Genomic DNA, 21018 nt, shown 5'->3' with positions numbered 1-21018 from the left:
GGACGTTCTTACAAAAAAGATGTATACAGTGCAGTCTCCGTAACTCTAACACACACAGGAAATACAAATTTGTTCGAGTTAAGGAAATTTCGAGTCATGGAGTAAGGTGTATGAGACATTGTTAACTGAAAGAACCATAAAATTTGTTACTTTTAATGCGTCCCACTTGAGCCCCACTATCGTCACACTTGAGCGCCACCTAGTGTCTCGCTAGAGAGTCCCACTTAAACGTCCCAGCCGTTCCATGTCCCACTTATCCAGTATGCCTGTAAAATAGAAAAAGCTTATTTGTCTTAATTAAAACAAGTTTACTTGAAACATTCGAAACAAAATTCGAACAAACAAAACTAAACAAAACAAAAACGTTCACATTAGTCATGGTTCATTAACCCTCTGCAGAAAAAGGAAGTATAAAAAACTTATTTGCAAAATAGCTCATGTCAAATCTGCGAGCTCTTCTAAATTATGCTCTTTTATGCATGATACAAGCGAATTGTGGATATAAAACATATAATATTTTACAGATAGAATCTATGAGTTTACTGTTGAGAATCATTTGCGAAAAAGAAGAATCAAATTCGTTCAGCAAAATCTTGGAGTTAAGATGGAACACTTTGAGAGATTTTAAACAGAACGATCCACAAGAAAAATGAAACTTATAGCTATTATAGTTTTAATTCTTGCCGTTTCGAGAAGCTTTGGAAATATATTGAAGAGTGGAGTGTCCGATGACGCTAGCAATGCTATTTCTGGGCACGTGCACCTTGTTGAGAATCTACCATCAGGAGAAATTAAGAGACATTTGTATGAACTTAAAGGAGAGATTATAAACATTCAAGACGAAAATGCTAAGAGACGGAAAAGAGATATCGAGGCAAAGCCTTCTACAAACAACCTGAGTGATCGAGACACGGGTTCAATTGAAACTTCGAATTTGGTTGAATCTGAGAAGCATAAAAATCTTCACAAAAGGACTGAAACAAATAAAGGAGTATTTAGTGTTAAGACTATCCAAAGACGTGATGTCGAAGATACAAAACCTGACGCAGAGTATCAACAAAAGAGAGCACGCGAAGAGCGTGAACGCGTGGACGAGGAGAGAGCTATGAACAGGACACATCAGGTTTTAGACCGTTTGGGAATGTTAAAGAGCTCAATGGATAGTATTGTCGAGAATACACCCTCCATGCTGAAAGAGAAGCCAACAGCTTCCGTTTCAAGGAAATTTAACACGTCAAAAATGACCATGGCTGGAAATCCAAACGTTATGTCGAGTATGGTTAGATTTAATAATTTGTCATCCCCAGCCAATAGTATTTTATCATTTACTGGTAATCATGGACAATCTAAATTCAGTAATATCACATCGATTCTGAGAAAGCTAAACACTTCAGTTAATATACTCGATAAAGGAGGTTTAGGCAAAAACATTTCAAACTATATCTTTGGGAATATGTCTATAAGTCATACAAAAGGACTAGAAAAAGTTGATACAGGCGCTTCATCTTTTAATCCTTTAGAGTCAATTCTTAAGAAATATAAAGAGTTGAAACTCGATCTGACTAATGAAAGAGGAGTTGATACTCGGGATGGTGATTTACAATTAAGTAAGACTGTTGAGAAAAATGAAGTGACTCAGTCCCAGACCCCTGAGGAAGATTACAAGCCAACGTTAGTGAATGATAAGCTGTTTTTGAATCGAGTGAAAAATGAAACAAGAAAAACTGAAGTTGTCGGGCATATGGATATCTTACCGGTCAAATTATTCCGTCCGGTTGTCGAGAGTCAGGAACATGAATGGAATAGGTTGGAAGAGAGCTATGTAGGGGCTTTAAAACAACACAAGAAAGAAAACATCAACTTGTTATCTGCTGAGTATATCGATGAAAAACCTACACCGGTGCATCATGGGGTTTCATCGAAGGGGATCCATAATGCAACACAGGCCATACATAATCTAACAACAGGCGTGCTAACTCCCGGAGATATTGAAAAAACTTCCAGTATGATGACTAACAATGTTGGTAAACCAATCAGGTTACGTTTGAACCGTGTTGACTCGCATAAAAAAATGTTTTTCGCACCGACTAAGAATCAAAATAAAGCAATGTTAAAAAATACAGCGTCTAATGGGAAATCGAAAGTGACTGTGTTTGGAGCAGCTGATATTGATATTGATACTTCAACTCCAAACGCACAAAATACAGACCCGAATTCAACAGCACAAGGTGATAAAGACTATACTTCAAAAGAACATCAAACCAGTCAAGAGTCAGCCACCCTGGAACGTTTAAAAGCTATGAAAGATCATCTGAAAAATACACGAAAGAATTTGAATTTCAGGAGTCTCATTGCAAAGCGACATCGTGGTTCACGAAAAAATCATGGTAAGAAATTTCCATCTATATTTTATCCTCGTTTAAAATTTTGACTACATTAAAGGAAGAAATTTAATTCGGTGGATGGCCAAAAAAGTTTTTTCAGAGGGAATTTAATTTGGCGGTTGACATTAAAAAATTAAATTTGGTGGGAATTTAATTTGGCGGATGAAGGACATTTTTGTCCAAAACAGGCTATTAAAAAAGGAAAAACCCGTTTTAAAGCTTGAAATAGCACATCTTGTTCTATAATCTCTAAGTTGTAACTGACTTTAAACGAAAGAAATATGCTTTTATACTTTCACCCATAGCACGGCAGGAGATACAAAACATTTCATCAGAACAAACTCCAGACCGGAATGGTGATAAAAACATTGATATCAATTTAACACTTCCTGAATCCCCCTCATCCATCAAAACACCTGAAAATCTACGAGAAGCCATGCGACGAGTCATCGAGAATAGCCTCAATCCTGATAACAAATCCAACAGTAAACAGTCTAGCGAAGGTAACGAGGGTTCGGAGAAAAGGTTTGCACCATGGTTCCAACCGGACACCAATTCGCCGATTCCCGGACAAGACAACCTAGTCAATAAATACGATATACAAAGACAGCTGAAAGAGACTCTACCACCAGCTACTGTTGTCAACAAGGTGAACAGCGCGGAAAGTTCACAGACTCAAGCCAATACGAATGCTATCACAGATATTTTGAACAGGATGGGCTCCATGCCACAAGCATACCGTGAACCATATCACACTGACGGTAATTTTATGTTTACTAGTCAATTGTCTATGGATGTTTTTCATGTTTCCGCCATTATGGAAGCATGCGTTCGATTTGCGTAAAGGATAGGCTCTATAGATTCGAACGTTTGCTTCCATAATGGGGGAATTACAAAACTTACAAAAAAAGTATAACCTCTATTCCCATATTGAAAGTAGCAATATCGTGTTGTTGAATATTTGTACCTTCCAGACGCAGGATGGTTGCAAAACACAAATATTGAATGAAAGGAATAAAGTTTAAGAAAATTCTGACTTTCGACTTCTGACCCTAATACCCAATTTAATAAAAGTAGAAAGCTTCTAAAAGCGTGAGGAGATTGGACTGGAATTGTTCACTTGGGAGAATAAACGTAAAAGACTATTGTCTACATTTAACGACAATCTTCCTGGGAATCTTTAACCCAAAATCCTCACGCTTTAAGATGTAGTTTAGACGGTTCACTTTATGTCTTGTTTAATTGCACAAATTTATCAGTTAAATTCTTTGCCTCAAAAGGGTTGAAAGAAGACATTGCATTGACGTCAAAAGAGGGCAATGCATTGGCTTAAGACAGTCAACTTTAATTCACAATTAGAATAGGCAGGGCGAAAAGTGGTTTGTCTTAACAAGAGTTTACTAAGTAGATTTAACGTAGGTATCTCCTACCATTTGTTTACAGCTTAGAGTAGGTAGGTTTATTGATTTTATTGAACAATTTTGTATCTCATATACAGGAGGGCACGGAGAGCATGACGTCGTATCACATTTAGTCTCTGATCTGACACGAGCCATCGATCGTCAACAGATGTCTTCTGAAACACAACACATCACTCATACTATGGCAGACATGATGATGAATACTCTCCTCCTGACTGGACACCCTATGGAACATTTACATGGAGGGTCATGGCCAGGAGGTGGTGGAGGGAGTGTAGATCCTGAGGATATAGCAGAAAGAGCGGCTCGTATATTTTACCGAGAATACAAGAAAGGTCAAGACGGTGGGTTTAACAATAACGAACGACTTGAGAGTATTTTGAAGGAGATCAGAGATAAGTTCACACAGCCGACTGCTGCCCCACCACCACCACCGGTCATCATCCAGCCACCACCCCCTCCTGCTCCTCCTCCCGTCATCATTGAAGAAGATGATGACGATGATGATGAAGAAGATGATGAAGAAGAAACCTCTCTTCTCAATCCTTCCCTACCCATGCTACCACCTATTCTTCCTCCTCCGTTACCTCCAGCAGCTCCTCTACCACCCCCTGCTCCTCTTCCTCCCCCTCCACCACTTGCCCTTCCTCCACCTCCTCCTGTGATGCCTCCACCCGCGCCTCCTCCTGTGGTACTTCCTCCCCCACCACCACCACCACCTCCTCCTCCTCCTCCACCGCCAGTTAGCCCCCACCCATCCCCCCCACCTCCAGTAGCACCCCCTCCTCCTCCTCCACCAGTAGTAGCCCCTCCTCCACCACCCGTAACACCACCAATTATTGCTACACCTATTGCACCGATGACTGCCACACCAGTTACACCTATACCACACAAAACCAAACACCCTACACCTTCCGATCGTTTCATCAAAAAGCTGGGGAAGAAACTCAATTTAAGTGACAAAGAAGAGGACATGTTGGAGGATCAACTAGAGACAACCAAGCCTCCAACTACACTCTTTCCAACGCAACCTACACAGGCAACATTATCTAATAAAATGAAAGGTCTGCTTAAAGACTGGGGACGACGAGCCAAGAAGAAAAAGTCTAAAAATTCATCAAATGAGGATGACAGCCAACAAGGAGAAAATACAGATCAGGATGATAGCCAAACTGATCAAAATGATGCTCAAACTAATGGCGAGAATGATGGTCAACCGGGAGCAAATGCTGATGAAATGGATGAAGAGGAGGAAAGCCAACCTGGTACAGAACAACAAAACCAAAATAGTGAAGAAAAAGTACCGGCGCCGACAGTGGCTAATAAAAGAACTCGGAAATTACGGAGAGCGGCAATCAAACGAAAAAAGAGTACAGAGGAAAACAGAATGATCGAACGAATTTTCAGAAATGCTTTGAGAAAAGCAGCTGAACGCGAAAAACTAAAACAAAAGTCGAAAAGCTCAAAAACAGCGGCAAAGTTGAAAACAGATATGAAGAAACAAGAAAAAGCAAACGTATTCAAAAACTCAAGAATGTCAAAATTGAGCAAAAAGTTGCAAAATTCTACTACAGGTATTACAAAACAAACTCTGTTACAAATACCAACAGAAACCGAAGTATCTAAAAAACAAAACGCAAGACGGTATAAAACAGTAGCAAAACATGATGAACCGATGCAAAGGGGGAGACGATTAACCAGTAGACATATTTTGACACATTTGACAATCTATAAAAAATGGCTGAGAAAAGATCAATAATAACACATAAAAACATGACAGTGTTGCAAATAGGCTTTTTGAATATGAACGGAAATGTTCCTTAGGATTAAATTGAACTAAAAACCCTCCTTCGGGGGTGATGGACATGACATATTTGTGTCTCTAAGAGTCCGACTTGATTGAAGCTCATGATGGATCAATCATTTATCCTTGTGTGAGAAGAAAAGACTACAATGGCAGCGAAAGGCAAATAAAAAATCATACATAATCTTAGAAAACGATTTGATAAAATCCCAATGAAAACAGAACTGACAATAGATTATATCATGAATAAAGGTTTGAAAATTTTGAGTGGAAGAATGTAGTATGTCTATTGTTTATATTTCGGACAGATGGATGTTGATTTCGGACAAAATTATAACACGTAAAAAATATTCTACTCAAATTCAGTAATCCGTTGGAAAGATATTTGAGAGTCGATTATCATTGTAAGGGTATTTACAAAAATACAATATCTATAAAAACAGACAATAATATGTAAAATTTAGATCCCTTAGTTGAAAAGTCATTATTTTGCATGGATATATTTTGAGCCATGCTGAGCCATGAAACAAAAACCCACAAATATGGTGTTACTTTTTGACTCTACTAATAGTTTTATAGTCCTCCAATCTCTCGTCTTTCAAATCATGAGAAGAGAAATAGAGAAAGCCTAAGGCAAACGCAACCTCGTTCCCGTGTATTCCAGGCTTTATTTACGTTACTGATTGACGTTAGAGAATACCCTTGTGACGTTTTGTTTTTGAATTACGTAATCTTACACGTTCAAAAAAAAAAGAAAAACAATGCCAGGGTATTATCTAATCTAGCGCTATCAGTAAATATCAAAAAGCTGATAATGCACAGGGAACGAGGTTGGGATAAACGTCAAAGATATCCCGATTAAAACTGACCACAAATGAAACATGAAATTTAGGCTTCATGTTCGGACGGGATTACCGGTATTAATTGAATGAATACAATAGACATTTTCATAAATTACGTCACAAACATCACTTGCCTCGTATTCAAATAATTACCATGGTATGTAGTTATGTCCCTTGTGATATTTAATGATTCTTTTATGAATAGAAAGTAGTTTTAATAAAATCCACTGGGAGTCAATCACCATGGTATTAATTTCAAAACAAGGCAAGTGACGTTCGTAACGTAATTTATGAAAAGGTCTCTTTTGATGTCAATGTACCATTTTTGAATTATTTTCGAAGATATCTTATAAAAACACTACCGAGTTTCCTAGAAAAAAAAAGTCACCCTCTTTGAAGTGAGTTTTCCCGAGCTCTATCAACTGTTAAAGAATCAATCCTTTTTGTATTGCAAAGTTATTTGTCAAATTTGTTCAACTAGATCAAAAGTTATGATCTAAATGATATCAAAAAGTCGAAAAAAGGCGAGAAATGATCAACTAGGCACGTGTAAGTGACCCACTGTGATCGTGTAAATAAGTTGCGTCTTGGTCTCACAATAATCTGTTGGCGATAGACCTACAAACCTTTTACTCTGAAGGAAATGATGTGCGATCTATTTTAGACCATATTCGACTTCACTTCAGGAGGGATAAAAAACTCCAAAAAACTTCACCCGGTTTTATATCTTAGATATCTGTGTAGACATTCGTCGATCGCTCTTTATAGTCAAAGAACAATTTGATTTTTCAAGCGAGTTCCAGCAATTCAATTCCAAAAAAAAATCTATAATATTCTAACATTTTGAAATCATAAACATTACGTAGCGATACCATCATTAGTGTTTTTGACTCTTAAAACTACCGGTACCGAAGTGCAAGGAATCATTCCAATCTCCGTGACAACCATATCAACAAAAGAAGATGGCGTCACATCGTAAACCAAATTCAGCAAATATAAGGATTTAATGTCTCTCCAGTTTGTTAGAATGTCTTGTGAGTGAGGTCTGTGTAAAGACACCAAATCGTCTGGATCGCCTGAAGATGAGACAACAAAAAGATCTTTTCGTTTCCGGCGGCGAAATGGTCTTTTTTTTTGCTATACGGATTTGCTATACTTTATTTTGTCAATTTTTGGTTCTTTGAGACATCAAAACTAGATCATCTAAACTTTTGCTAAGCTGGCAAAACTTTCAAAAATTTCTATGGAGTATTGTTTAAAAAGGGGGATGGCCTTGCTTAGATACTCTAAAAAAATCAATTTGTGAAGTTCCTTTTTGACAAAAACTGATTGTTGCAGTCTGATAGCTGATAAGTTAAAGTTAGGATAAGAAAGAACCAAACGAAACTCTACTACGACTATGTACGCAATCGACATAAAATTGAATCGACTAGACTCATCACAGTATACGAGACGAATGCACAGATTCTTTTTTTAGTCTGGTTTGTAGTTTCTAAGTTGTTCTGATAGCTTAACGTTGATAAATTTTGTTTTGGCATTCAGATTTTGGATCGGATTTGAAAAGTTTGTAGCAATAGCGCTCCGCAACGCATACGTCATAATTATTACTTTTCACTTTTTTTTACATTTGTACGAGTTGCAATCCGACAATTCAATGCGGCTCAGTTAAAGATACGTGCAAGTTGTTATATATGTTATATTCAGCGCAGTGCGCTATTCAAGAATAATTCAAATGACATGAGAAAAATGGTTTTTCTGAGTAGATATTTTCAAGAAATATTTTAAATCTGAAACGTATTATTAGCTATAATCAAAAGTTAAGAGCCATTTTTTTTAAGAGTCTTCAGGGTGTGATACCTCACCCTCTTGGATTTTGCTGAAATTTAGACCAAATGATCTATCACACAAGAAAATATACCTGAAAATTTCACCTTGAGTATCTCAAGTAGTTTTGAATACAGCGTCTCAAAGATAGGCTACTAAGCGAAAATTGACCCCTAAAAATCATGAACTCTGGTGGGGAGCAGATTTTAAAAGCCAATGATTTTTATTAGTACATAGAAAGCTGATTTACGTGATTTCAAGAACTTTTTGTAGGGATCAGAAAAAATCAATTGAGTCTCCAAAATTTCCCCGAAATCTCTACACCTCCATGTGAGGGCTTCAAACTTGCGTAATCTGGGTTTGGAAGCACTTTAGCTGGCTGCTGATGTCCTTGGACTTTTTGAAGTAACTTTTGACTGGGTGGTTTACTGGTGGGTTTGGCCCAAAATAACATTTTCATTTCATTCCATCTTGGTAACGTCAAAAATGGCCGAAAAAATTGCTATTTTGGCAGACCTGGAGCAAAATTCAAGATGGCGTATCTTTTTTAAGCAAAACAAAATTTTTTTGAATTTTCAGCAAGGCTTCCTAGTAGGTCTAGTTTATAACTCAAAAAACTCAAGGGCTTTTGAAGTCTCTTAAAGAGAGAAGCGATTGAAATTGGCTTAACTTCGTTGTTTTTCTCCCTCTTAAATGCTAATCAGGCCCACTAAGGGCGCTAACAGGATAATTTTGCTCAAATATTGTTGATCTTCTCTAGCCAACTAATCATGGCATTAGGGGAAACTGAAAAAGATTCAGTCATTCCATCAACAAGAATTTTAATGACATTTTCTTTTTTTTAAGTACGAATATTAAAAAAATGAGACTGACATCTGGCGTTTCCTACCATTCCAGGGCCTATTGTCCAGAAAAAAACTACCTTGCACATTTGGGAATATTAAAGCTAAATTAGCAGGTTACTTCACTAATGGTTTACAATACTCATTCCTATGCAAAACTTTTAGATCATTCAGAAATCATACTTTGACAATAATTTGCGCTTTACCGCAAAATTTCTAAGTCCAAGTGTTGTGATTAGCTTTAGACCGTCCATATTTCTGTCCAGAAGATTTAAACAGAATGTTGCAGTACTCATAATTACACCTAGTAATGTTGCTTAGTTATTTAAGAATCAACAAGTAAGACTGTTAGTGTACACTATTATAGAGATATTGGACAGTCTAAAGCTAATCACAACACTTGGACTTAGAAATTTTGCGGTAAAGCGCAAATTATTGTCAAAGTAGGATTTCTGAATGAGTCTACAAAGTTTTTGAATAGGAATTGAGTATTGTTAAACCCATTAAGTTGAAGTAACCTGCTTATATTTAAGATTAATATTCACCAAACTGTGAAAGGTTGAGTTTTTTTCTGGAAATATAGGCCCTGGAATGGTAGAACGCCAGATGTAGTCTCATTTTTTTCTATTCTGTACTTAAAAATAAAGAACTGTCATAAAATGTCATGTTGATGAAAGACCTGAAATCTTTTTCAGTTGTTCCCCTAATGCCAATGAATTAGTTGGCTAGAGAGATCAACCAATATTTTGAGAAAATTATCCTGTTAGGCCCTTAAGTGGGCCTGATTTAGCATTTTAAGAGGGAGAAAACACGAAGTTAAGCAAATTTTCAACGATCATATCTTTTAAGAGACTTCAAAAGCCCAGTAGTTTTTTTGAGGCTATAACAGACCTACTAAGGAAGCTTGCTGAAAATTTCAAAAAAATTTGGTGTTGCCTTAAGATCGCCATCTTGAATTTTGCTCCAGGTCTGCCAAAAAGCAATTTTTTCGGCCATTTTTGACGGTTACGCAAAGATGGAAATCCTGAAATGTTTAATTTTGGGGCCAAACCCACCATAAACCCTCCAGTCAAAGTTTTACTTCAAAAGTCCCAAGGACCATCAGCAGCCAGCTAAAAGTGCTTCCAAAACCAGATTACGCAAGTTTGAAGCCCTCCACATGAGGTGCTGAAGATTTTTCGGGGAAATTTTGGAGACTCAATTTGAGTTTTTTTTTCTGATCCTACAAAAATTTCTTGAAATCCACTGTAAATCAGCTTTCTAATGTACTTGAATAAAAATTCATTGGCTTTTAAAATCTGCTCCCCACCAGAGTTCATGATTTTTAGGGGTCAATTTTCGCTTAGTAGCCTATCTTTGAGACGCTGTATCTTCAAAACTACTTGAGATATCAAGGTGAAATTTTCAGGGTCTTATTTTCTTGTGTGATAGATCATTTGGTCAAAATTTCATCAAAATCTAAGAGGGTGAGGTATCAGACTTTCTTTATTCTGAAGATTTTTAAAAAAAATGGCTCTTAAGTTTATTGATGTCCGAACTTATCAAATTTCAACGTTCCATTCCGCCCTCTCGGACAATCAAAAAAATGTATCCTTTCGATAATCACTACCTTTTAAGCTAGAGTAACAGTTTTACATTCAAAACAAAAGATTTGATATATGACACTTGCGTTTTTAAGCTTTCAGCCAGCAGTAAACAGTCCAGCGTACTTCATTCCCCTGTCCAACGGCACCATTAACCCAGGCGTGAACGTGAGCCTTACGTGACGCTTTATCCCAACGTAATGTGACCTTCCCGTTCCCGTTACCAATATTCAACGTATTTGCGCTGTGGTCTTCTTGGTCAATGGAAACGTGAATTGCGTTCTCCGGTACGTCATACGTATAATCTTCTTTCTTACCGAAACCAAAAGATCCTTTTAAATTGCCGGAACCGAGCTCGATTTTGTACGTTGCCATAGCGTTGTGTGGAGACATGAACTTTGTGATTGTGCCTGTTGATGAACTTCAAAGACCAGCCAGATGTAGATGTGTAGCTGTGTTTTTTTCCCAGCCAATCGTGGTGTCACGTTTGACAAAAGGCTTGCTGTTTCCTTCGATAGAGTATCGAACCCGCAAATATACGACCTATCTTTTCGTTGCCGAGTTGCGGTTATATATCAGCGTAATATAAGCGTAGTATCAGAAACTAACTGCAAATAACGTCCATTCAAATCTCAATATTTAATCGATCTCTAACTGCAACCTTACAAATGTATCTCTTATGTAAAAACAAAGCAAAGTCAACCACGCTCTTCTCTTTATAAGGGATACATTCAAAAAAGTGTCGTTTCATCAAATAGTTGTGATAACAAGACACCCTTATGACGTCACTGTAAGTTCCACAGGGAAATTCCCTTTAAACATGAGGCTTTTCTTGGAACGCTAACTGTAAATCATCAACTAAGCATAAAACATAACATTGTTACTATGGTCATTTAAGTGGAGTGTGGTTGGAATTAAGAACAAAATTGACTATATTACATAATACCACATATTGCATATTGTCGACAAACTGTTCTACTCTTTTTAATAATAATATACAAATTTTGTTTGGTTTACTTTTGTTTGTACCACACCAAAGTCTCTCATTCTTCTCTAATACCCTTTTAGTGGAAAAACATTAAAGTGCCCTGTCTTTCTAAAATGAGGCCTGCTCTCTCTAATTCGAACTTCTACTATTCCAATCTCCCTTTAACTCGAAATAATTTACAGTCACCGTTAAGGAGAAACCATCTTAATATACAATGAGACTTTTCTCGGAACGCTAACTGCATATCATTAACTACTGTAAAAATAAAACATAACTGTTGTTACTATGGTCATTTAAGTGGAGTGTGGTTCTGGAATTGAGATGCCACTGTATTGACACATAGTCTAGCATGTCAACTTACTAATTCAGACATAAGCAAAGAATAATAATGGAAGAGACAAATTATAGTTTATATACAAACTGATATTATCCCGTTATCATTATTGTATTATTACATAACAATAATATTACTGTATTACGCGGATTATAAAGTATACTCCAGTCTAATATCGACAACAAACTGCTCTACTTTCTTATACAAACGGTTTACTTTTTACTTTCCATTTTCCCCTATTTTATTCGTAGACACAAAAAATGTCCACTAAACGTTTTTGGCCACCATCGGATGCTACACTGCCTTTCTAAAATATGGCCTGTTCTCGCTAATTCGAACTTATATTATTCCAATCTCCCTTTAACTCGAAACTCGAAAATCTCCAGCCCCTGTTTTCTATAATTCGAATCTCTCTGTAACTCGAACGAATAAGATTCCCCGTTTTAATTCGAATTCTCAAGAAGTTAACTGTAGGACATAAAGTTGCATAATAAGTATACACGTGTTTTTACAAGAACAAACTTTATACAAACATAAGACTTCGATGGCCAAAATATCAAGAACAAGTTAAGAACATTCAAAAGGTTTCAAGGACTCTTATTAAAACACCCGATTTCTAAGGAAAAACGCTAAAAAAACTCACAAAATGGCAAAAATAAGAACATGTTACATTAAGAACATGTTAAGGCTTTAAACTCTAAATTTAAGAATATCCGAAGAATTAAAAAAATTCAGATGTTCTTATGAATTAACGCGCAGCTTACCCAATTCATTGAAGACAAAAGAATCACTTTGAGCTCGTTCACAAAATTTGTACGTTTCACAACACACCAAGACAGGTACATTGTTCGATTTGGCTACCATGGCAACCATAGAAGTTCCAGCTTTAGCCATGACATTGCCGTTGGCAAGCAACGCGTGGGTTCCAAGAAAAACAGTCGTCACCTGAAGAGATAAAAAAAGTGTAATAGACCTATTCATAAATTACGTCACGAGCAACGCTGACCTTGTTTTCAAACTATTACTATGGTAACTGATGCCCGGAGGAGTTCATAAAAGTTTACTATATCTATACAAAGAAACTGCTGCATGAAATAATTGTTCAGTGTTTATTACAGGCTCATAGACAGAAGAAAAATCGGCTGAGGCGAAGAAAAAAATGTAGTGTTTCCGGAATGCGGGTGAAGGAAAAAAGATCTCGTGCGGCCGGCCGGAAAAAAGTTTTTTTTTGCTTTTTTTTGATAACTTAGAATTATTGAAATATAACTTTAAGAGATAACTTTTAGGTACAAACAGTATAAAGTAAGTCCTGAATACTAATGTATCAAAATTTGATTTACAAGCGGGAATATCTAACAAAACGACGTTTGATAGCTTGAACGGCCAACTTGATTTTCTTTATGATGAACCATATAGATGAACCCATAGTCAGCGGCCGGGTCGGAAAATCTTTTTTCTTCCCCGGCCGATTTCCGGAAACATTACATTTTTTTTATTTTCGCCTGAAATAAACATTACGTCACCTCTTTGATGATGTATGAGATATTATTGAGGAGGGTGTATGAACATTTGATTTCTGCGTCTTCCAACCTTTTCAACGTCTCACGACCTATATATCGTAAAAACAATAGTTTGAAACTTCTCACTTGTGTCTTGCATCAGGTTGATGTGGAAAATGGAGACGGTATAAAGTTGGAAAATAATATAACTCTTTAACGAACCTCTTTAACTCGGACCTCTTTAACGAACATTTTTAACTCGCACCCCTCTAACTCGAACCTCCCCAAACCGAACTTCTTTAACTCAAACCTATTTAACTCAAACTTCTTTAACTCGAACCTCTTTAACTCGAATCTCTTTAACTCGAACCTCTTTAACTCGAATCTCTATCACTCGAACTTCTGGAAAATGTAGACGGTGAAAGTTGGGAACTCATCACCAGTATAAATAACTCAGCGTCATACACATTTTATCAAAAAGCAAAGTTCAGCCAAAAGTAAACTTTACGTCTATAGTCTACTTTAGCCTGGAAACATATTTTTGTCTGCGAAAACCGCAAACAGGCGCTAATTTTCTGGGTCTGAGGTCTGAGTTTTGAACTACAATCTCGGTCAAAATATATTGGGAATTTTGGTTAATTCCTCGTTTTCAGCAATTTAAAGTTCGGGTGATAAAGTTATATTTTGGGCAAATTGATAAATTTATTCGAATATTTCAATTCAGGAGAGGTTTATAGACTTCCAGGCTATATTTCGATCCCTATTGGACCATTCTTGGACTTTTAGTTCCTCAGATCCTAAGCTCCTAAGTCTTCCAGTCTAGCGTTAAAACTCAGAGTTAAAACTCTACCCATTCAATCTAATTTAGAGCGCTTCCAAATCGTTTGTGGTTGTAAGATTTCGTGGGAATTTCCATTTTTTCTCAAATATTATGACTTTGATTGTACAACTGTGCGAAGTTTATGCTTTTGCGTCTTTGTGTACAATCTTTACACAGATATAACATGCTAGAAGTTTTTTTAAGGGCTGTGAAACAATTGACGTACCGGGGAAATCTGGTCTACAATCCACAACGACCACTTGAAATTCTTTACCGGAATCTTTCGCATCTTTCAAAATGTTAATAATCAGTGAAGAACTGTAAGGAAAAGAAGAAGAGAGCTGAAGAATACAACAAAAATCGAATCTCGGAAGTCGCTATTGCAATGTCTAGAGCAGTCAAAACCAATAATGTATAGCCAGAGGCTAGAGTGGAATCTAATGTGGGACTTTAAGCTCCTTTCCTCACTTATTCCCTACATTTTAAGTTGTAAGATCCTGGTTGTTTTCATATAAACGCTGGATCACCAGAGCTCAAAAAATATAAAGCACGAAAACTAAAGAAATTGCTAGATTCAATCCGTCATCCGAAATGTGTAAAATCTTAATAAAGATTCATCTTTAACCTTCCGCTTGAAGTTCAATGATCGCAACCCCTTTCTGTTAATTCGGTTAGAATTAGGGTTTAAAACAATAAATTTTCAGGAAAAAAAAGACAAAGAAAGACGCAAAGGTAAAATAAGAAAACATAGTTTAGATATGATATCTTAAAATTAAAAGAAAGAGACTTTGATTTAGTGTTTCATAGTCTAGCAAGCTAGACGACTAATTCATACATACATAGTAGAAATAAAGCAAAAAGTAATAAAGGGAACAATTTTAGTCGTCTAGAAACCTTTGTGCACAAACTCTAAACAAAAGAAAAGTGTCAATATTTGCAATCATAATTTTTTTCCCGCTCAAAATAATTCTTGAGAAAAACATGTGTGTGGATTTGTGTATTGAAAGTTTTTCATTTGAGTTGATTTCGTTTTGAGAGTTTGTTATTGCTTGATAAATTGTTTTTCTCGCTACGCAAGTTTCTGCGTAGGCAGCCGGGGTATCTATAAGGCTGGAACACCGGATTCTTCCAGTCGTTTATACAAACTAAATCCCGTACTATTATTATTAGTATTGGTATTATTAGTATTACACGCATTATAAACGACTCCAGTCTAAGTGTTTCAGAACTTTAAGTTTCATGCCGCCCGTATGGACGACAATCATCTGCTAAATCTTAAGATATGATATCTTAAAAACCTTCATGATCAATGAATTCAGATTCAGATGTGAAAAACAAACTTACAATCCGTAAATTAATATTTTGTTTCCGTCGTGAATTTTTTGAACTGCGAAATTAGTAATTTGTTGATCGGCAAGGATAATTCGTTCTTGAATGAAACTATCGATACTTTCTAACAAATGTTCTTTCGCCTGGTGTGATATGAAGAAGAAAAATAATGATGAGAAAATATTAAAATTAAAACATAATTAGCCCTGGAAAAAAATAATTAATACACGCTTATTTTATAGGAATAGTGTACTTTGGATGAGGGTCAAGTATTCTTAAGAAAGTGCCAAAATTGAGGGTGAAATATTCTTAACGTATTCTTATTTTTTTAAACTTGACTTTTATACAAACATGAGAAATGATCAATTTGAGAGTTTGTGACTTTTGAGTGCACATTAGTAGCTAAAATTATATTTTTGCCTCAAACTGTCAATCTAAGTCTAACAAAAGAAGCAGTTTTTTATGTTAACCAAATACAAAATGAATGTATAGTATTAAATTCCGTGAAACTCACCCTAGAGGGTATTCTTAGCGTATTCTTACGATTCAGCCAATTTTCACCCTGATATTCTTATAAAAGATATTCTTATAAAAAAGCGTGTATTTCATTGCCACTAGACGGTTCCTGTCTTTGCAAACACCGCTTAACAGTTGATGGATCGAAACGTCCTTGAAATACACCGTTTTCTTGCTCAAATTTGCTAAATTTTAGGATTTTTTTTAAGAATCATACTTTTTATTTAGCCTCAAAAATTTTACTCTTTTTTTATATTTTTGTTCTTATCTTTTGTTTAAAAATGGGACTAGACACGTGATTCAATTATATCCTTTTGTAAACCATGAATATACAAACACAACAAGTTAAAAACCCAATGAATTCCAATCAAATATTCTAAACTTTTTAACCCCCTCCCCCAAGAGAAAATGATGAGAAAGTATCTTGCGTTGTCACATCCATAATCATAATTCCAGGTTCCCAGCTCCTAGTACAGTCAATTCTCTATAACTCGAACCTCTATAACTCGAATCTATTAGTAATTCGAATTAAATCATTTGTCCTCTTAGCTTGAAAGTAGTGTAACTTATTTTCTATAATAATTGAATGTTTCTCTGATTCGAAAAAAAGTCTTAGTTTCTTGAATATCGAATTAGAGAGAGACAATTGTAACTATTTTCAATTTTGTGACCCCCTCCCCACCAAAAATAGATAGTAACAAGATACATTGTTTAAATGTCCCTTTGCTTCTGGTAATGTCCCTTTGCTTCTGGTGAAGGGACTATCATCACTGCGAAAAAAAAGAGGCTAAGAAAATGTCGTAGGAACGCAGAGCTTGGCCACACTAGGCAAAACGAGAGTTTCAAAATACCTTTGCTTCCGGCAACTCAGGAGATAGGTTTGTGATTTGATGTTTCAGATACTTGATTGCGTTTCCCATACTCTGAGACAGGTTCCGACATTGCGTCAAAAAGCTGAAAGAACAAATAACAAAATCCTCTTAGGTATGAATCTGAGCGAGGACGGGGGATTCAAAATTAATGATGGAGTTGTTACGAATAAGAGTGAAGGAAAAAGGTTAATAATCCTGAGGCATTTTGATTTCTTAATCAACAAAAAGACCTTTTCATTTTCTTATAAAGGACTTAGCTAAGAGAAACATTCTCCGTTATAATTTTTCAACCCCCCCCCTTATATTCACTACTTTTCTTCATGTATGTTGTCTTCAGAATATCTAAAGTAAAAAATTGTTGAGTAGTCTGTACAAGACAAGGACTTGATAACAACCATAGGACTGGTGATTTAGAATATTTTCGATTAAATCTATTTTAAAATTAGAGAGAAATATTATATGTAGAAATAACTATTGGACTATTCCAGAAATAGTCTGTATAGTATGTTGAGGAGGTGGGAAGTCCAGGGTGGTCTGAAAAATAACTCGGTTTTTTTAAGGTGCACCTTAATTTTTCGAGTAATGTAACTCGATTATTTATGGTGCACCTTAAATTTTCAAGTTTCATAACTAGGGTTTTTAAACTCGGGTTTTCCATGCCTCCTTTCAAACCGTTGAAAATTTGAAAAAAGAATCAAGTTTCATGTAGCAAGTTCATCAAGATTCCTCCAAAGCTTTGGGCACCAGAAAAGACAGGTCAAAATAAAGATCAGTAAGTGAAATGAATAGAAAAGATAGCAAGGAAATACTTTGGAATATCCTTTGTTGAATTTTACCTTATGCAGGGTTTAATTTTTGATTCTAGATCTCTTGAGAGTTCTTTCTGTGGTGGTGTGCTGTAATCTTTGATGACCTACAATCATGGTTGAAATATATTGAGAATTCCGGTTATTTTAACGTTTTTCAAGATTAAGAGTTCGGGCAAGAAAGTTGATTTTGGGCTATCTCTTTAATTTAATCGAATAATTCAATTTGGGAGGGGTTGACAGACTTCCAGGCTATATTCTGAGCCTTATTGGACTATTTTTGAGCTTTTGGATCATCAGATCCTAAGGTCCTAAGTTTTAAGTCTAGCGTTAAAACTCAGAGTTATAACTCTACCCTTCCAACCTACTTTAGAGCACTTGCAAATCGATTGTGGTTTCAAAACTTCCCGGTGAATTTCCCTTTTTTCTCACAAATATTATGACCTGATTGTATAAAAAAGGAGGAAGGTATAGGAATAAAATTATTAAACGTACATCGTACACATGTCGTGTAGGTATACCATACACGTTACGACATCTAGTTAGTTGCAAAGTCCTGTATAAAAAGAGATAATTCACGACACTGTTTAAGTACAGTACAATTTATATACGTACCATTTTCAAAGCGCACAACATTGAAATACATCTTGCATTTGAGCCAGTTATAATTCCTTCAGCGAATTGTAAGCCAAGTTTAATGATGGCTGGATGAATGGAGCATGAGGAAAAACTGAAAGGAGTATTAAATAAACATGGGATTCATGATAAACACTGAAGGTCTTTGAAAAATCATAAAGAGTCTTTGAAAAATCGACAAAAGTTTCTTCCAAATACGACAAATAGAAAATCCAAAAGGTTTCTCTCTTTGAACTTGATTTTCTCAAGTTCTATAAATTTTAAAAGAACGAATAATTTTCCATCAGATAGAGGAAAGATAAACTTAAATTTTGACAGGTTGTTTCTTAAATTTGGTTCATCGAATCAAATAAATGAAAACCTTTGTTTCAACGATGATTAAAGGTTAAAGTGAGCATTTATTTACGCAAAAGAAAGTTCAATTTAAATTCCAAGAAGAAAAAACGTAACAAAATGTCAAAAATCTGGTAATTGAAAATCTTTTCTCTTTCCAAAGGAAAATGATTCTCTCGATTTTTTTGTTTAGAATTTTCTTTGTCCTTTCGGACAAAAAATTTCACTTGTGCAATCATTTCCGAATTCCACTCGTTATCATGTGATTGAATATACCAATCATTATATATAAATAATGAATTCTTTTATACTAGAGTATGAGCAAAAAAGAAAAATTATATACCTCAGATTTTTTGTTAGTGAACGATCTTTCTCATATTGGTGTAAATGTGCAAACATTTGCACTTTCTTTTGTGCTGCACTGCGTTGAGGAACGTTCTGTTTGGCTAACGTTTTGGTGATCTTTTTCTGGACTTTCTCACTGTCCATCTGGACATTGGAAGAGACACGAGGTTGTTCATGAGACTTTGTTATGGATGAAGAGCTAGGCTGTTTTTTGATTTTTGATTCTTGTTGTTGTGATTTTTCTGACTGCTTCTCTGTTAGTGGCTTTTTCTTCCCTAAGTTGTCACCTTGGCCCTTCTTCCCTACATTGTCACCTAGGCTCTTTTTCCCACTTTTAGCGCTATCACCTTTATAAATAATTATAAAGAAAAATAATTTTGGGAGAAAACATTTCACTTCGGTTGATAGTCTTGACAGCGTTAGATAATGTGATGTTCATTGTAGGACTTCCATTCTTTTTCTTTAACCTTAAATAATTCACAAAAGCCATAAGTTAGAATTCATCATAAAAGAAAACATAGAAACCTATAATTAGACATCTCATCAATTACCAGTTGTTTTAGCAGCTCTCTGTGCTTCCTGCTTGGCTCGTCGTTCAGCTTTCAGCTCAGCTTTTGATTTTTTTCCTGCAGCGTCTCCACCCTGTTGTTTTGCCTTCTCAGCTTGTTGTGCCTCGTATTGTTTCTTACGTTCAGCCTTTGCTGCTGCTTTTGCCTTTTTTTCAACTTCTAATTGTGCTTTGTCAGCCATTATGAATGTTATTCACTATAAATTGATTGATGTTTGTGTACAAGATTAGAGTGGTCAGTGAGAATTTCAAACTCATTTGCAAATATCAAATCAAGTTTAATGAAAAACGTATTGTCATAGGCATAGCTGTACGCCTCACCGAAATGTGAGAGAGCTCCAAGTGGAAAGATTTTCTCTGATACTCACAGGTGTTCTTTAAAACTTCTTGTCAACTGCTTTAACTTGAGACGATTGGTCGAAACATGGGACTGTTGACAATCTGGCTGTATTTTCATTTACTGTTACATCTTTTTGACAACAAATTTGTTTTGATAATTAATTTAATAATCATACTTTCTGTCATAACATGTCACGATAACTTTCCCTAATAATGCGCCCTTTTTAACTTTTTGTTTTCATTCAAAATGACAGGATGCCAATTGGAGAATTAGAAAACGCCTGCCATCTAACCGGCTATCGCCTGTAGGTATTAACAAATAACAAGTGTGTAACTTGTCGTGCAAGTGACGTCGAACGCTCCGTCGTTTTGCCACTAATTTATTTTGATCTTCTTCGTTCCAGACATTCACGTGTGTTCCACTACAAATTTTTTTCATATTTCGATTTAAAAGCCTACTCAGTCCGAAAGAGAAACCATGTATTTTTTATACGCCGTTCATTAACTCAAATCAAATGACTTTGGAGGTTCGGTGAAATGGTGGGCGAATTGCCGTCCCATGTTTTGTCTGATAGTCCCAAGTTAGAGCAGTTAGATGACACCCCCTATATCCGCTCTGCTGGGTAGGCAAAACAACTGACCAATTTACATGTGCAGAATTATTATTTTGACTTAAGTATAAGTAATCAAGGCCAAATATAAATTGGAGTGCTATTTGGCAAAAATAAATTTGTAGGGGTGAACGCATGGGGCCTAGTTGGACGAGCAGAAAAATTTTTGGGTTATATTGAAAAGGTATGACATTTTCTTTTTATCACGCCACGTTCTTGCAAAGTATAGCTAAAATAACTCCCGGTAGCCTCAAATTAATTTTTAAGTGTTCTTTGTTCTTTGTTGTGTATTGTTTGTTCTGCAGAGATGACCAGAGATGAC

The 21018-nt window shown here is 35.9% G+C and overlaps 2 protein-coding genes across 2 annotated transcripts; one reads left to right on the top strand and one right to left on the bottom strand.

The window, feature by feature from the left end:
* The first annotated feature begins 427 nt into the window (after positions 1 to 427).
* LOC136819606 (uncharacterized) lies at positions 428 to 6794 on the top strand. Its single transcript, XM_067075847.1, has 4 exons — positions 428 to 2387; positions 2690 to 3145; positions 3883 to 6451; positions 6657 to 6794. Exons 1-3 carry the CDS (start codon positions 650 to 652, stop codon positions 5562 to 5564), a joined length of 3876 nt encoding a protein of 1291 aa, XP_066931948.1. The 5' UTR covers positions 428 to 649; the 3' UTR covers positions 5565 to 6451; positions 6657 to 6794.
* Positions 6795 to 7161: 367 nt separating this feature from the next.
* LOC136819614 (translation initiation factor eIF2B subunit delta-like) lies at positions 7162 to 19940 on the bottom strand. The gene is made up of 10 exons (XM_067075855.1): positions 19730 to 19940; positions 19177 to 19525; positions 18480 to 18594; positions 17895 to 17971; positions 17038 to 17140; positions 15686 to 15813; positions 14568 to 14659; positions 13546 to 13631; positions 12787 to 12967; positions 7162 to 7527 (listed from the first exon to the last, which is right to left on the bottom strand). Exons 1-10 carry the CDS (start codon positions 19926 to 19928, stop codon positions 7310 to 7312), a joined length of 1548 nt encoding a protein of 515 aa, XP_066931956.1. The 5' UTR covers positions 19929 to 19940; the 3' UTR covers positions 7162 to 7309.
* Positions 19941 to 21018: the final 1078 nt, after the last annotated feature.

This window comes from Clytia hemisphaerica, unplaced genomic scaffold (assembly GCF_902728285.1).
Source record: "Clytia hemisphaerica strain Z4C2 unplaced genomic scaffold, Clytia hemisphaerica genome assembly, whole genome shotgun sequence".
Lineage (NCBI taxonomy): Eukaryota > Metazoa > Cnidaria > Hydrozoa > Leptothecata > Clytiidae > Clytia > Clytia hemisphaerica.
The sequence above is the reverse complement of the archived record's forward strand: the minus strand, read 5'-3'. Positions and strand labels throughout refer to the sequence as shown.

Bases quoted from the DNA above. Each gene is read 5' to 3' on its own strand.
- LOC136819606 (XM_067075847.1), top strand. From the start codon at position 650: ATGAAACTTATAGCTATTATAGTTTTAATTCTTGCCGTTTCGAGAAGC. The intron at 2,388-2,689 runs GTAAGAAATTTC...TTTCACCCATAG, and splicing joins TGGTTCACGAAAAAATCATG to CACGGCAGGAGATACAAAAC. The intron at 3,146-3,882 runs GTAATTTTATGT...TCTCATATACAG, and splicing joins TGAACCATATCACACTGACG to GAGGGCACGGAGAGCATGAC.
- LOC136819614 (XM_067075855.1), bottom strand. From the start codon at position 19,928: ATGGCTGACAAAGCACAATTAGAAGTTGAAAAAAAGGCAAAAGCAGCA. The intron at 15,814-17,037 runs GTATTTTGAAAC...ATATCACACCAG, and splicing joins CTGAGTTGCCGGAAGCAAAG to GCGAAAGAACATTTGTTAGA. The intron at 12,968-13,545 runs GTGACGTAATGT...TTATCTCTTCAG, and splicing joins TCTCATACATCATCAAAGAG to GTGACGACTGTTTTTCTTGG.